Source organism: Tinamus guttatus, unplaced genomic scaffold (assembly GCF_059628265.1).
Source record: "Tinamus guttatus ecotype Peru unplaced genomic scaffold, ASM5962826v1 Tinamus_guttatus_pri_ptg000423l, whole genome shotgun sequence".
Taxonomy (NCBI): Eukaryota; Metazoa; Chordata; class Aves; order Tinamiformes; family Tinamidae; genus Tinamus; species Tinamus guttatus.
This window is the reverse complement of record NW_028288957.1, coordinates 2,506,773-2,520,016: the sequence shown is the minus strand read 5'-3', so window position 1 is coordinate 2,520,016 and position 13,244 is coordinate 2,506,773. Positions and strand designations below refer to the sequence as shown.

The window sequence follows — 13,244 nt, the reverse complement described above, 5'->3', positions numbered from 1 at the left end:
TTTTTAGTGGTGACAGCTTACCTTTTCTCTGACCCCTTGGCATCAACTCCCTAAACAGAACCTGTCTGCTTGTTCTTACAGTTTTTTCAAAAACACACCTTATGCCTCAGTTTGCAAAAAATGTCAGGCAATTAAAAGTAGTCATATACAAAATGAAAACAGAATGCACATGTGCTACACCTTCCCCTCAGCTTTCACAGCTGGCAAGTTGGGCTGGCCATTTAGGGTGGAGAAAGGGTACAGAGATCTGTAAAAACTTTCCTCTCATGTAGAGAGGCATTTTCACCCATGAAGAATGCTTCTGTCACAGGCCTAGGTAAAAGTCCTCTCAATTTTTTCATTGTATTAATTTCAGGGAGATTTTTTTTTCTTTTTTAAACAGATTCACTTGCTATCACTTATGTATGTAACATTTCAAATCTAAAAACACCATCTCTTGGAACCAGAAAAACAGCAAAACAAGTCCAAGAAGTATAACCTGCAATGACTGGTGATACTTGAGTCGTCTGCCCCGTAACAGCTTTGCTATTGATTGGTTTTGCAAAGATGAGCTTGGTGATCACTGGGCCAGAGGTTGGGGTGCGCGTCTTCTTTGCAATCTGAAAGATGGATAGAAAAAGATCCAACTAACTTGGGCATTTCCAATCTAAAACATCAAATTAAGAAAATCATAGAAGAGGGCCGTGCTCATCCACAGAAACAGAAATAATCACCCATCTCCCATTTCAGTGAAAAGTGCTAGTCGTTTTATCCTCAGCAATGCAGAAGTTCTTTCTGGAGCTATATTGAGTGAAAGCTTCAAACAACTGGTTCTTCAAAGACAAACTTAATTCCTGGCACAGTTGACTTTTGTTAAAAAAAAAAAATCCTTTTTTGGGACAATTTGCATGCATTTTCATTTCTTATCAACTTCCCACATTTCACCTGCTAGATTCATCATCTTAATTCTACTGACGTTAATCTTACCCTGCCATAAGGTTTTACTGCACTTCAGTTACTACGGCCTCTACTCTCTGAAGCAAGGGCAAAGTCCGGCACCCGAGGTGATCCATGGCTAGCAGGAACACAGAGCTCAAATCCTCAAATATGCTTTAAAATGACTTTGAACAATCCTCAAATATGCTTTAAAATGATTTTGAAAGTTATCTCTTAACTGAAGGATGGCAGAAAGCTTAAAAAGCCCCTTGAACTTAAAAAAACAATAGCTGGTTAGCACGAACAATGCTGTTTTCCATAGGTGCAACCTGCAGGGGTGCAAGACCGACTGATAAAATCGGTCCAGAGCAGAAATGACTCCCGAGAAGATTCTTGTTTTTTGAAATGTTTTTTGTCTAGGAAGCAAGAGGTCTAACCCGTTCTAACTAATGAATGAATTCCTTATGGCCTTGGAAAACCCAGTGCAGGTCTGACATGGTCAGTGCTTGAAGAGGACTGGCCCTTGGCCCCTGAGCACTGACAGCTCCTGCCCTACTTGCTGTCCCTTCCCAGTGAGCCCTTCAGAGGGTTTGGACACTGCAGTGGATCCACTGCAGCCACTTGTGACTGCTTCCCAGGCAGCAGCGGGCAAACTCCTTCCTTGTTTCAGTACGAGACTGCAGAAACCAGGAGAAATCACAAGGTGACAGACCGTCCCTTTGATGCTTCAGTAAAAACAAGTTCTCTGAAGCCCTCTGTCATTGCTGGTCCTGATCACAAGGAGCTTAATGTTACTTCTCTTGGCCTACGCAAGCTAAGTGCACTCTCTGCAACTTGCTTTGAATTAGATGGCAGAAATATTTCCTGAGGCAACAAGCTCTTCCAAAAGAACATTATTAGATTAAGAGGCACACATGCCGCCTCTTCCCCCTCCAGAATGGAAGGGATTTATCTGCAATCGTCTTTTATTTATAAGGGGCTTCCTCCAAGAACTCTTTCCTTAACATGACAAACAAGTGCAGTTTTAAGATCAGACTTTGCCTTTAACTGTTAAACGGCATTAGAGTAACTAAAAAAAAGACAAAGAAAAAAACAAAACAAGACCACACACACAAACCCTACCTCCCATTTACCAGTGAAGAAGGCTATGTGTACACAGGCAGCTACCACAGAGAAGCTGATGTACTCTAAATCCATGCTGTACATAACCTAATGGGACCTTAAACATACAGCCGTACTCTATTTGACTTATTTTTGGAGCAATGATAACATGACCAAGCCTGGGAAGGAAGACCACCGTGGCAAAAGCTTCTGAGAACATGACCAAGGACAAAGAAATAGGACCCGGGGTTTAGTCTGAGGTCAGAGTGAATAACTGTGCCAAAACGAAGCCACTATAAGGACTTATCTTGCCAGAAGAGCAAGAATGCTACAGCCAGAAAGGTGCAACAGCAGTTACCAGAAGGCAACATGTTCAAGCTGGGCTGGCTTAGTGACAGCAATGCAAGTGGACCTGCATATCTGGTTAAGTGTCATTTGTAAGTTCAAACCTGGTTAATGCACCTATACAGCAGCACAGCATTTCTTGTAAGCGTGTATCCAGGCTGGAGCTCCAGGCTGAGGGCCCTTGTATTTGCCAGTTTTGCCTACACAGTTTCAACTTTCTGTCCTCCCAGTAGAGTTGAAATCGGCGCAGTCATCCAGGTCTATACTAGAAGCGACAGCAAGAAATCTCTTGGTAGAGATGAAGCCAGGGTCATGCTACATTTCACAGGCTGCAGCCTCCTCTCTCTAAAGCTGCCATCAGAGAGGCAGCAAGATCCTCAGGAACATTTCCCCAAACTGTCCGTTACGCTTCTTCCGAAGTGCTGAGATCTCGAATAGCACAGTCAGATCGCAGCAGGGCTGCAGAATGCTAATTTAATTCCTCTAGTGACCTGAAAATCCCTCAAAAGACAGCGATGATGTAAGGAGAACTGAACAGAGCCCTTCACCATCTCAAGCTGTCTTTCTGCAATTCATCTTTCTACACCCATCTGAGCTGCTGTGTTGCCTTGCGTCCAAAAGATCTTGGCAAATCAGTTCCACAACTTCCACAGCACCCTTGGGAGGCAGGGATGTATTCACAGCTTTCTTTCCATGCCAAAGGTGCCAAGGGGGGCACTAAGAGCCCAACAGCCTTTCCAAGACCATGGGGTAAATACCTAACTTCTTTTGCCACGCCAGGGACTCCAAATGTGGGTTACCTCCTATGTCATTCATGATGAAGGGCATTACTTCTCTCATCTATCTGCATGTGTCCCTTGGATAAAAACAAAAAGCACAAGGCAGCCAAGTCATTCTCTCCCTGCTTGCCTGTATCTGTCAGTCTGCAGGGAGTAACTGAAGCCAAATGCTACCAACTGACCCATTCTTCAATGCGTCTGTGCTGAGCCAAGAGCAGAAGCGTCTTGAAAAGATACAGTGACAACCAAGCATGAGAATTGCAGTTGCTTACATTTGCTTGCTAGGAAATAGCACCTGGGGAACTCACCATTCTGCTCTGAGTTTGCTTTAGTTGGTTATTTTTCATGTGCAGTATATTAGTGTTTATTTGTATATCTAGATTTTTATTTCTCACTTCACTTACAGACAGTAAAATATTTTCCTCCATAAGCCTTTCTGAGCACTACTCCTCCTTCATTCTTATGAGATACTATTCATGAATCACTGTTGTCTAGAGCAGAGTCACTCACACTTAGTTCCACTGTGCATTAGACAAAAAATGGGACCATCTGGGTAATAACCCAGCTCTTTTCAACACATTTTCAGATCCCATCGGATTCTTTTCATTTCTAATATCTCTGGCTCCAGGCCAAACTCGGGAGTCAGATTTGGAATATGTGGTTTATGAGAATGCCTGCTCTGTTCACAGCTATTAACAAACTTAAGCAGATTTGAAGCAGACAAAAGATACCTTGATGCTGTTTTCATATGCTGTGAGGTTTTTCTTTTTTTCTTTTTTCTTTTTTTTTTTTTTTTTGGAGGGCCGGGGGGGCAGCCTATTTATAACAAAACATTAGAAGCAAAAGCTGTTTTTATCTTAAAGGAAGAAAGCAATGCACACTAAGAAAAAAGAAATAACAGCCACAGAAGAGTACAATTCAATCTTCCCGAAAGCATGCAGAATCTATTAAAAAAAATAATGGAAAAAGCCTTGACAATTCAATGTTTTTTTTCCTGACACAAACCCTAAGTTTCTAGGCAGTAGCTAGAGGCAGAGGACATGAAATTGTAAATGAACCTACATATGGAAAAAGAGGCTGAGAGCAACATCATATTTGTATATACGGAACAAACGCAAAGGATGAAAGGCATACTTTGCAAGTCAGTGAAGGAAATCGACAAGAGTTGCAGCAACATAACTGCTTTTAAGAGGTTTCAACAGCACAATTCATTTTACCTGGACTGTTTTTAACTGCTGGGTCTGCAACACAGAAGGCTGAGCCGCTGTATTGATGAACTGACTCCCTTGTGTCAAAGCGGAAACACCGACAACTGGTTTCACTTCTGATCTCCCCCCAATAACAACCTTGATCTGCTGGCCTTGTACCTTGGAGTCAGCCCCGGGGGCCTGGGAGGCAGCTTTCTGCGCTGGGGGGAGCTGGCTGTGGGGCAGCGCTAGCACGATGGGTTGGCCGGACTTGCCCAAAGTTGTTACAATTAGTTTCTGTCCGTCTGGCTTAATGCTCTGATTGCCTATTTTAAGGTCAGCGGCCTTGTTCAAGATGATCTGGTTGGCAGATATAGTGACAGGGGTCTGAGCACCGAGTTTGTGGAGGCCACTTGGAAAGGCAGGCTTGACTACCGCGTTCGTCTCTGTTTTTGCAGTTGCCGCGTTGGCTGCTGCTTCGCCCGAGTGATTGCTGGGCACGGTCACTTGTTCCACGGTGACCGCAGGGGTGGCCACTGCTGACGAGTCACTGGTCGAGCTCATGTTCACTATTTCTTCCAGTTCTGTTTCCATGGGAATAGAATCTCCCATGGGTGACGATACAATAACTGCCTCAATACTGTCATCTTCCACCAAAGTTATACCCGTGTCCATGATTTCCTCCGGGAGCAAGTTGTTGACTTCAGCTGAAACCACCTCCATTTTAGCAGTTGTGGCAGTGAAGACAGGAGCAGGTACTGCAAGAACATCACAACAAAGTTTGTTACTGGCTTCCAGAAAACATACATTTTGCAAAGCTTTAATATGACTACCAAAAAAGAAACTACAATAACACAAGTTCTTAAAGAACGAGCACATTGGGCAAGCAGAGAAGGTCTATCAAGAGATAAGCAGGCACAGGAACACATTTATATTAATTTGCTTTTGGTAATAATTTACATCTCAAACCTCTCCAGCATCATCTGTTTAAGTCAACTGAATGGACCTTTTGCAGAATCCCTATCTGCTCTTGACAATACGCTTAAAGGAAAGCCCATTCCCTGAGGATACAGACACTTTACCACAGATATTCCACCTGACAGAGAGAAAATAAGAGATAAAAATGCTTTACAAGTCTGACAAGTGTTAGAAGCTGTGTTGTACACGCAACATCTGCTAGCATGTCACCCTTCCTCAGAGAGCTCTCCTTTTTACCAAATGCATGGGGATTCATTTGCGTTCAAATGCTCCCTGCGGACATCTCAGGTGCAATACACAGGAAAGCAACAGTTGTCTAGGGTCTGTGGGCTTTATTAAACACAAAAACTTCAGCAGCAGCCCACTCCAAAACCACGTCCAAGCCCTGCCTCCCTGAGTGACAATTTTCACAAAGCAGCAATGCTGCCAGAGGCAGACGACAGGTTATTCGGTTATTAAGGCATTCTCTCCATGGCCTCACTTGCTCAGCACGTTCCTGCACCTTTTGGGAGAACACAGGGTGTGGATACACATATTGCAGATGCTCTGGGACGTTCATGCTAAATGTGAGGGGACAGGATCCTCACAAACCCTGGTTTCCAGCTCGCTAGCAACAGCAGAGCTGTCTGTGCTACAACGCTGAGGTCTGGAAAGCCCTGGTGCACTCACTGACTTTGTTGAGCTCCAAAGATGTCCTCTTGACTCCTCACTCCGCTCAAGTACGGCTCATATCAGCATTCAAAAGTCCGGGCTGGCTAAGGATCACTCACTCCGGTGACCCAAGGTCCCTCTTGCCGTCAGCTCGCTCATTGGCAGGCATTTAAGGTACAAAGTTATCTGGTGTCACTGCCAGGATTACCTCCCCTTGGAAAGCACTTCTCCTAAAGCCATGCCAGGAGAGCCTGCAGCGATGCCAACCCCGGTGACCAATGCTGGACAAAACATCTTGCTCCTCAGGCCCCATTAGTAATAGTATCACTTCACTGCTTTGAAGTGAGACTGGTTAGCTGTATATAAGATTACACAAATATAGAAATTATGTATTTCAACATATGATCAGGCCACTAGCTCTTACACCTAGCCCTGTTTTCTGACCTGCTTATACTGCCATAGACATGTAAATGGGCTTGGGAGACTTAAGAACACAAGAGATGTAACCCACAAAAGGCCACACATTTAATTCAAAACTGAAAGAAGAAAGTGCTACAAGGGAAGTGCCTAAGCACACTATTAGACCGTGGAACATCACTAAGATGCTAAGAACACATAACTAAATACATGGTTTTAGCTTACAGAGGCAGGCAAGCTGAACTAAAAGCCCAGAAAGAACTTGTGTCATGAAGTACCCCTCTGTTTAGGGAGGAAAAAACCCACACACTTTAACCCCTGCACTAAAACACACATTTATATAAATACACAATTAAAAAAACTGGGGCCAATGCACATCAGCAGCAAGGTTTTGCCTTAAATTCTTTTCTATAGCCTTGGACAGATTTTGGAGAACATCGTTTTGAGAAAAACTAAAAATTCTGAGTACTATTGGGAAGAAAGAAACCAAAGTTCAGCTTGGGTGAGTCACCTCTGACCATCTTATCCTTGGGATGGACTTAAGTTTGCTATTAAGAAAGAAATAATAGAGAAGAGTTGTTTTTATAGCTGTCATTGCTTAATATAATACTCCAATACCTGCAAATGCTATACTGTGGTTCTCAAAGTTCTTGTGAGGCTAAGGGCTCTTTCTTTTTCACTATTCATTCATATAAGCACTGCAGCCTTTTTTCAGAATTACATCACAGCTGAAATTAAACTTGGGAGGAAAACAAAAAAGATGTCCACGTTCCTATCAACGCAACTTCATGAAGGCTAAAGTTTAGGAGGAAGATAAAGGCGCTGACTTCTGACAATAAAAATGCACCATGGACATTTGGCTTCTGACAGGCACATGTGAATTTCCAGCTATTTTAACCTTTCATTTCACTAATACATCAGTGCAGAATTTCTAATAAACCATAACCAGTAGCAAGGGCTGCACAGTGAGGGCAAAACTGTTTTTTTCTGCAAAAAGAAAGCAATTACTCAGACATGGAGGCTGCTGGTATTAGGAGGATGCGTCTGGACACAGCTGCGTGTTACGAAGATCATCACGCAGCAACAGTGGATGGAGGGACTCTGCAGCCTTCGGGACTCCAGGAGAGGCCACCTCCCTGTGCTGTCCTGCTCAGGCACGAGAAGACTTTGGGATAACCATACAGATTAAAAACGACCAGCCAAAGCTGCCCTAAAGTCACTGGCAATATTCATTTTCAAATCATTTTTCAAGTGTCACTTTGACCAGGAAAGGGGGAGATCAAACCGCTGGTTAATTTTGTATTTGCACTTGGCTTGAATGGGAGGCAAAATAAAATAGCTGTATAAATGCATGAAGTCCAGTGTAGCCCTTAAAATAGCAGAGATACTCTTGGGACCAATAAAAGTGTTAATATATGCCAAGTGAAAGCAAGTATCCTTGCCAGCTAGAGCAACTGGTATATCCTTGAAACTTGGACAGATACACACTTAAGCGTAGCACAACTTTGAACCGGCAATGCCAAATCCTTTCGACTTCTTAAACAAGTACCACACAACCCCTAAAAATAAGTGTAGAGAAGAAAAATAGAGCACCACAAAACACCTCTACCTTCAGGAGATCATCACAGATGCAGTGTTCCAGGAGAGGAACCACCTGCAGGTGGGGCCTATATATGGAATCAGTTACTAGATCACTAACCTCAAGCAGTTGACAACAAGACCGTACATTCCCCATTAGAATAAGCTTCCTGAAGTCCGGAAAATGGGAGACAGATTTGCAGCTACCGAAGCACAGAAAGAAAATTGGCTCTGAATCTTTGCAGTAACAGAGTTAAATGTGTCCCTGGTACACCCTTCTACTACAGTCGTAAAAAATACATAACTTGCACCACAAAAATCTTTGTACCATGACACAGCTATGCATGCAACAACCCTATCTTCCTCCTTGACAGCAAAGGCTCTGTTGCAAATATACTGTAAGGCTCAGCTATCCCCTGACCTCTGTTGTTTTTTCACATGAAAATGAATTCTCATGCAATTGGGATCACAGCAAGTTTCCACGGAAATTAGATTACACACAGAGCACAAAAGCAATTTTCACAACCCAGCTAAGTCCTCCAGCACAGTATATGGCTAAAAACCTTGTGAGTCACAGAGAACCTTTCAAAGAAAACAAAAGCTGGAAAGAAAAGGGCAAGAGCATATAGAACTTCACAGATACTAGGCTGCATTTTAAGCCATACCTAAATTTCAGATTTGCTTTTTTTATTTTTTAAATCATCAGCCCACACTTTAGGCAACTGCCTTTTGTAGCTCAGAGCAAGCAGAGAAGTCAATATTTCCACTTGGTTCTAAAAACGCACCTGGATCAGCCAACTCTTGATAAACTACAAGGACAGCTTTCTGTGTAATTTTCTGCAGAGGTCCAACATCCCTATCTGCTTTTAACAAATGACCGGCATGTCCAGACTAAGAAGGCAGAAATAGAGAATCCCTCTTGGAATTTTAACTTTTACCACAGAAATAGCTTCCATATGCATCTACGTTTGCCCTTTTCTCCTTAGGGAGAGTGTTGTCGCTTTCATCATCATGTAACATTTAACCATTAAACACTTCTTTTCTGCATACCTTGCTTAACTGCAATTTGCCAGGAGAGCACTGGAGATTTTATATATTTATACACACACACACACACACACACATATGATCCCCTTTGCAGCGGAACACTTCAGAGTAGTTCTGCATTTTTTGTTTTTGTAATGAAAAACAAAATGCTACTTTCAGGAAAAAAACCCATGCCAAATAAAAACAAAATAGAAAACAAGAAATGAAAAGGTTTCCCCCTTGCTTTGGTTTCCATTACAGTCTCTCAGTTTTGGGACATTAAAGTGTACAAAAGACAAAAGTTGCGTGAGTTTATAATCATTAAATCCCTTCAGAAGGGGTTTGCAGCCATGAATAATCCACATTTTAGGCATGTAGATAAGGGCTTAGAATTTAATGAAGGATTTTTAACCTTGGGATTCATATAAACTTGCTAACAAGGCTGAAAGAAATAGCCCATAAGACATTATTTAAATTATTATTTTTGCTGCAATATTTTCAATTACACTATTAAGAAGTCACAGTGAAAATAATTAAAAGTTTAGGGCATGCCGCAAATGTCAGGCTACAAATGAATGCTGAACATAGAGCAATATCGCCCTAAATGTACCTCTGCATAGAAAGTGCTATCACAGGCTTAATATCCATTTCCCCATGAACTTTTATGGGGGGTTATCACATGGGACACCTTTTAAGATGAGGCTCAGTGCCAAACATTTTGGTAAGGGTGCATTTCAGCCCCGTGTTTACGTACAGAGGTTCATCCCACCAGAGAACTAATCCAGCAGCGTCTCGGAGGCTTTGCCATTGGGGAAGCACCGTGGTGACTCTACGTATCACGCGCGCCTCAGCAGCACTGCCCGGGCAGAAGGTAAAACGTTACGTATTTTATTTGACAAGTCTAATGCAAGCAAAAACAAAACAAAATGCAAGAAAACACACACACAAAAACAAAACAAACAACAGCAACAAACAGAAAAACCCACCACATGGGTTCAGGCTGAGTTCAAACTTGAACTTTCAAATATAAGCTGGCATTGCACAGAAGAACATTTTGCACTAAAAATTGAATTCTCTGATGTGTCTTAGGCAATAATGTGTTTTTTTATCAAAACTAAATTTTAGAGATGAAAAAGTAGATGAAAAATAAGGCCATAAATGCAAGGCATTCAATGAAGTATTTCAAAGACTCAGATAGCAGTGAGACCTCAGGCTTGAACACAGGCTTCTTGAGTCATAAATCATAGCCCAAAAGATTCAATAGCTTCTGGGCGGATAGAACAGAAGAACGAACTACTAAGATTGAGATAAAAATTTGAGGGGAAAAAAAATCTTGCAGAGTGAGCCAGAAAAAGTCATTTGGAGGACTAGTGACACACAGATTTATTTATACGAACTCTGTCCTATAATACCCTAAAGCAACACGGGGTTATTCACTCTATCTTACTTTGTCCCTGTTCATTTGCAAAATTTATATGAGAAGAAGCAATTTAATGCAAAGCCTTAATTTTCTTCCTCAAAGGAAAACAAATAGCCTAGTCCTCTCTGCTTTTGTATTGCAAGATGACCTACCTCACAGCCTGCGCTTTTTCCCCTCCAAAAAAGTTTTGCACGTACAAAAGATGCTTTTGTTGATGAGCAATTTCCAATTTTCTGGATTGGAGATTAACAGGGCCGTAGACAGCTGGACACTGGGGCTGACTGTGCAGAAATAATCGGGCCAGGGGAGGTTATTTGGTGTGCTTTGGCACTGCACGAATACGACTGCTCTATTTTACAGCCATGCTGTGTTAAAACATCACATAACAGGACTAAGCTGCATGTACCTGCATCAGCAGGTGTCTCAGCACCTCCCCACCCTGCAATCCCACATGAAAAGTGAGCGCTGCAGCATCCAAGATGTGATCTTTGAGCAGGCAAAGAGCAAATAAAACAACATATCAACAGATGTCAATTTTCTCACAAAATCCAAGACAATTGACCAGTGGTCAAAGTTTAGTCAACCTGTTGTCTTACTGACAGATCCCCAAAACTTACGTTCTCCTGGAACAGTGAGGGAGACCTTTTCCTTCTCCTGGCCATGCTGGGAGCCGGGGGCATCCCTAGCAGGTAACCTAACCCCTTTTGGGTTTCAGGCTTCTCTCTTGAGAAAGTCTATAGTTCATTCGCAATTTCTAATTTTTCTCTTCACAGGTAACACAAGTTAGCAACCCTTCCTCATTTCATCGTACCTCCCAATGTATGAATCCTGCTGCACTGCCAGCAGGCAACAGCACAAGCACCAGAACTATTTTCTGTCAGAGAAAAAAAGTATTTATATAAATCTATCCTTAGATGAAGTTATGTTTTAGCTTGTCATATTTAAATAATTTGGAATATATATATATGCACAAGGGCATGGCTTGCCCTAGCAGTATATAGCAGTGTATGGGAATTGCAAGTGACAGTAAAATGCACCCATGCAAACATAAAAAAAAAAAAAAGGTTGCAGATTAAAAAGAAAAGAAGTTGATTTCAAAGGAAAAAAAAAATCTCTCGGAGCACCAACTATTTTACTGGGTAACTTTATACAGCAAAATGAAATGATGAACATACTATTTTATTTGTTGGTTTGCTGTATTTGCTCATCCATTTAATTGCAATATAGACAAGCACCATCAGCTATTCCAAGCCACTGAAATTCAGAAAAACTAATGGTGTGGGGAGACAAAAAGCAGTCTCAAGAAACCCTTTGCAGGGGACACGCTGCCTCTCACCTGCTAGGAAAATCTCCACGATTGCATATGAGACCCAACATTGGTCTAGCACTATCAGCATATTATCAAATTAAGAACTGTAAGTGCAAGCAGGTAATCTCCAAGCAATAAAATTTTCCAAATCAGAAGCCGTCAGTCTTACTACTATTTCAGTAATGGGTAAATAAAAACAGTCATGCCTTTGATGTGTTCTTTATTTTCTTACTCATCTACACTTTATATTTTGTCTTAAAAACTGCAAGGTTTGTTTTGTCATAAAGCAAAGAATTACAAAATCACTCAGCACCCCTTTTTTTCCACACAGTCTTTTGTTGAAGCTTACTGAGCTAGAGATTGCCTTAAAAAATGTCATGCAAAACAAAAAGAGATTAACCCATAGCAAAGCTACGATTAACAGAAGGTAAGTGGAAAAAATTAATAATGTAGGTCAGCCAACTCACTGTTTGCATACAGAATAGCGCAGCAAAAGCAAATAGCCATTAACATGTTAAGAAAAAAAGTGCATGTGAAACAACAGATAACATATTTTCCATTCACTTGGTCGTGTTCTAAAGACGACAAGATACGGAGAAAGTTGGCATGTACACGTCCCAAAGGGTCATGCCTGAGATTCATCAAGTACAAACCAAAGCAGAGCATACAAAGAGGAAAATAAGAATCTTACTCCGTATCAAGTTATCAAAGCTCAATTAGGGTAAGTATTTAATCATTTATATCAGTTATAAGGTATACTAAAATATAACTATAAAATATTTCAAGCCAAACAGACATTTTATATTCTTCATCATAAATTAATCTGGCGCATTAGTTACAAAATTTAAGATTATAGTTCCCAAGGCAACCATAATCACTCAGCTCATACCATCTCATTTCCATGACTATATATGCTATTAAACGAGCACTTCTTTACATAACAGACTATACATTCCAATAGTGCATAGGTGCAAAAAAGCAGCAGGATAAGTAATTTAGCCATTTTACTGTGCTTAAATTAAAGCAGCGTTACCAGACATTATGGACGTGACAGCTTTACATCGTACAGTTAGGAGTTTTCAGATTAATTTGTTTGCTTTTAATGAGGAAAGAGATTAACAATCTATGTCACCTCTGTCGTGTTGTATTATCGGTTCTTATGAATTGCTGGAGAAAAAGAAAACCCACTTGTCCAAATGCCAGCTATGAGGACTCCTTCTTCCCTTGCAAAGTTTTGAGTAATTTCAGCTTCCATTATGGTTTTTAAATGGGAAACGATCATCTTAAAAATGTTACCAGTCTAAAAAATCCTCGTTACCTACTAATATAACAGATATCTGTTCAGATTTTAAGATCTGCTAGAATAAAAGAGCAGAGGAAGGTTTATTTTTGGTTTGTTTGTTTTCCCCTGCCCGCTTTCCTAAGTAGTTCTCTTTGGGAATTGGACCACTAAGTGCATTTGACCAACCGCATTATTACTTCTCTTGCACTCTAATTCCCCGAGTGTATTAACCCGGCAGTACTGCTAAAGCTGCCCT

The 13,244-nt window shown here is 41.3% G+C and overlaps 1 protein-coding gene across 4 annotated transcripts in view; it reads right to left on the bottom strand.

Moving 5' to 3' along the window:
* The window catches only part of LIN54 (lin-54 DREAM MuvB core complex component), a 29,658-nt gene that overhangs the window by 12,684 nt on the left and 3,730 nt on the right, over nucleotides 1–13,244 (bottom strand). For 2 of the 4 annotated variants that reach the window (XM_088531650.1, XM_088531651.1), the window contains exons 2-3: nucleotides 4,358–5,085; nucleotides 479–599 (exon numbers count right to left, since the gene is read on the bottom strand). In XM_088531650.1, coding sequence (XP_088387776.1) covers nucleotides 479–599; nucleotides 4,358–5,050 — 814 coding nt within the window. In that variant the 5' untranslated portion in view covers nucleotides 5,051–5,085. Of the gene's footprint in view, nucleotides 1–478; nucleotides 600–4,357; nucleotides 5,086–11,014; nucleotides 11,036–13,244 lie in introns of those variants that run through there. The other 2 variants (XM_088531653.1, XM_088531652.1) reach the window with 2 other exon arrangements.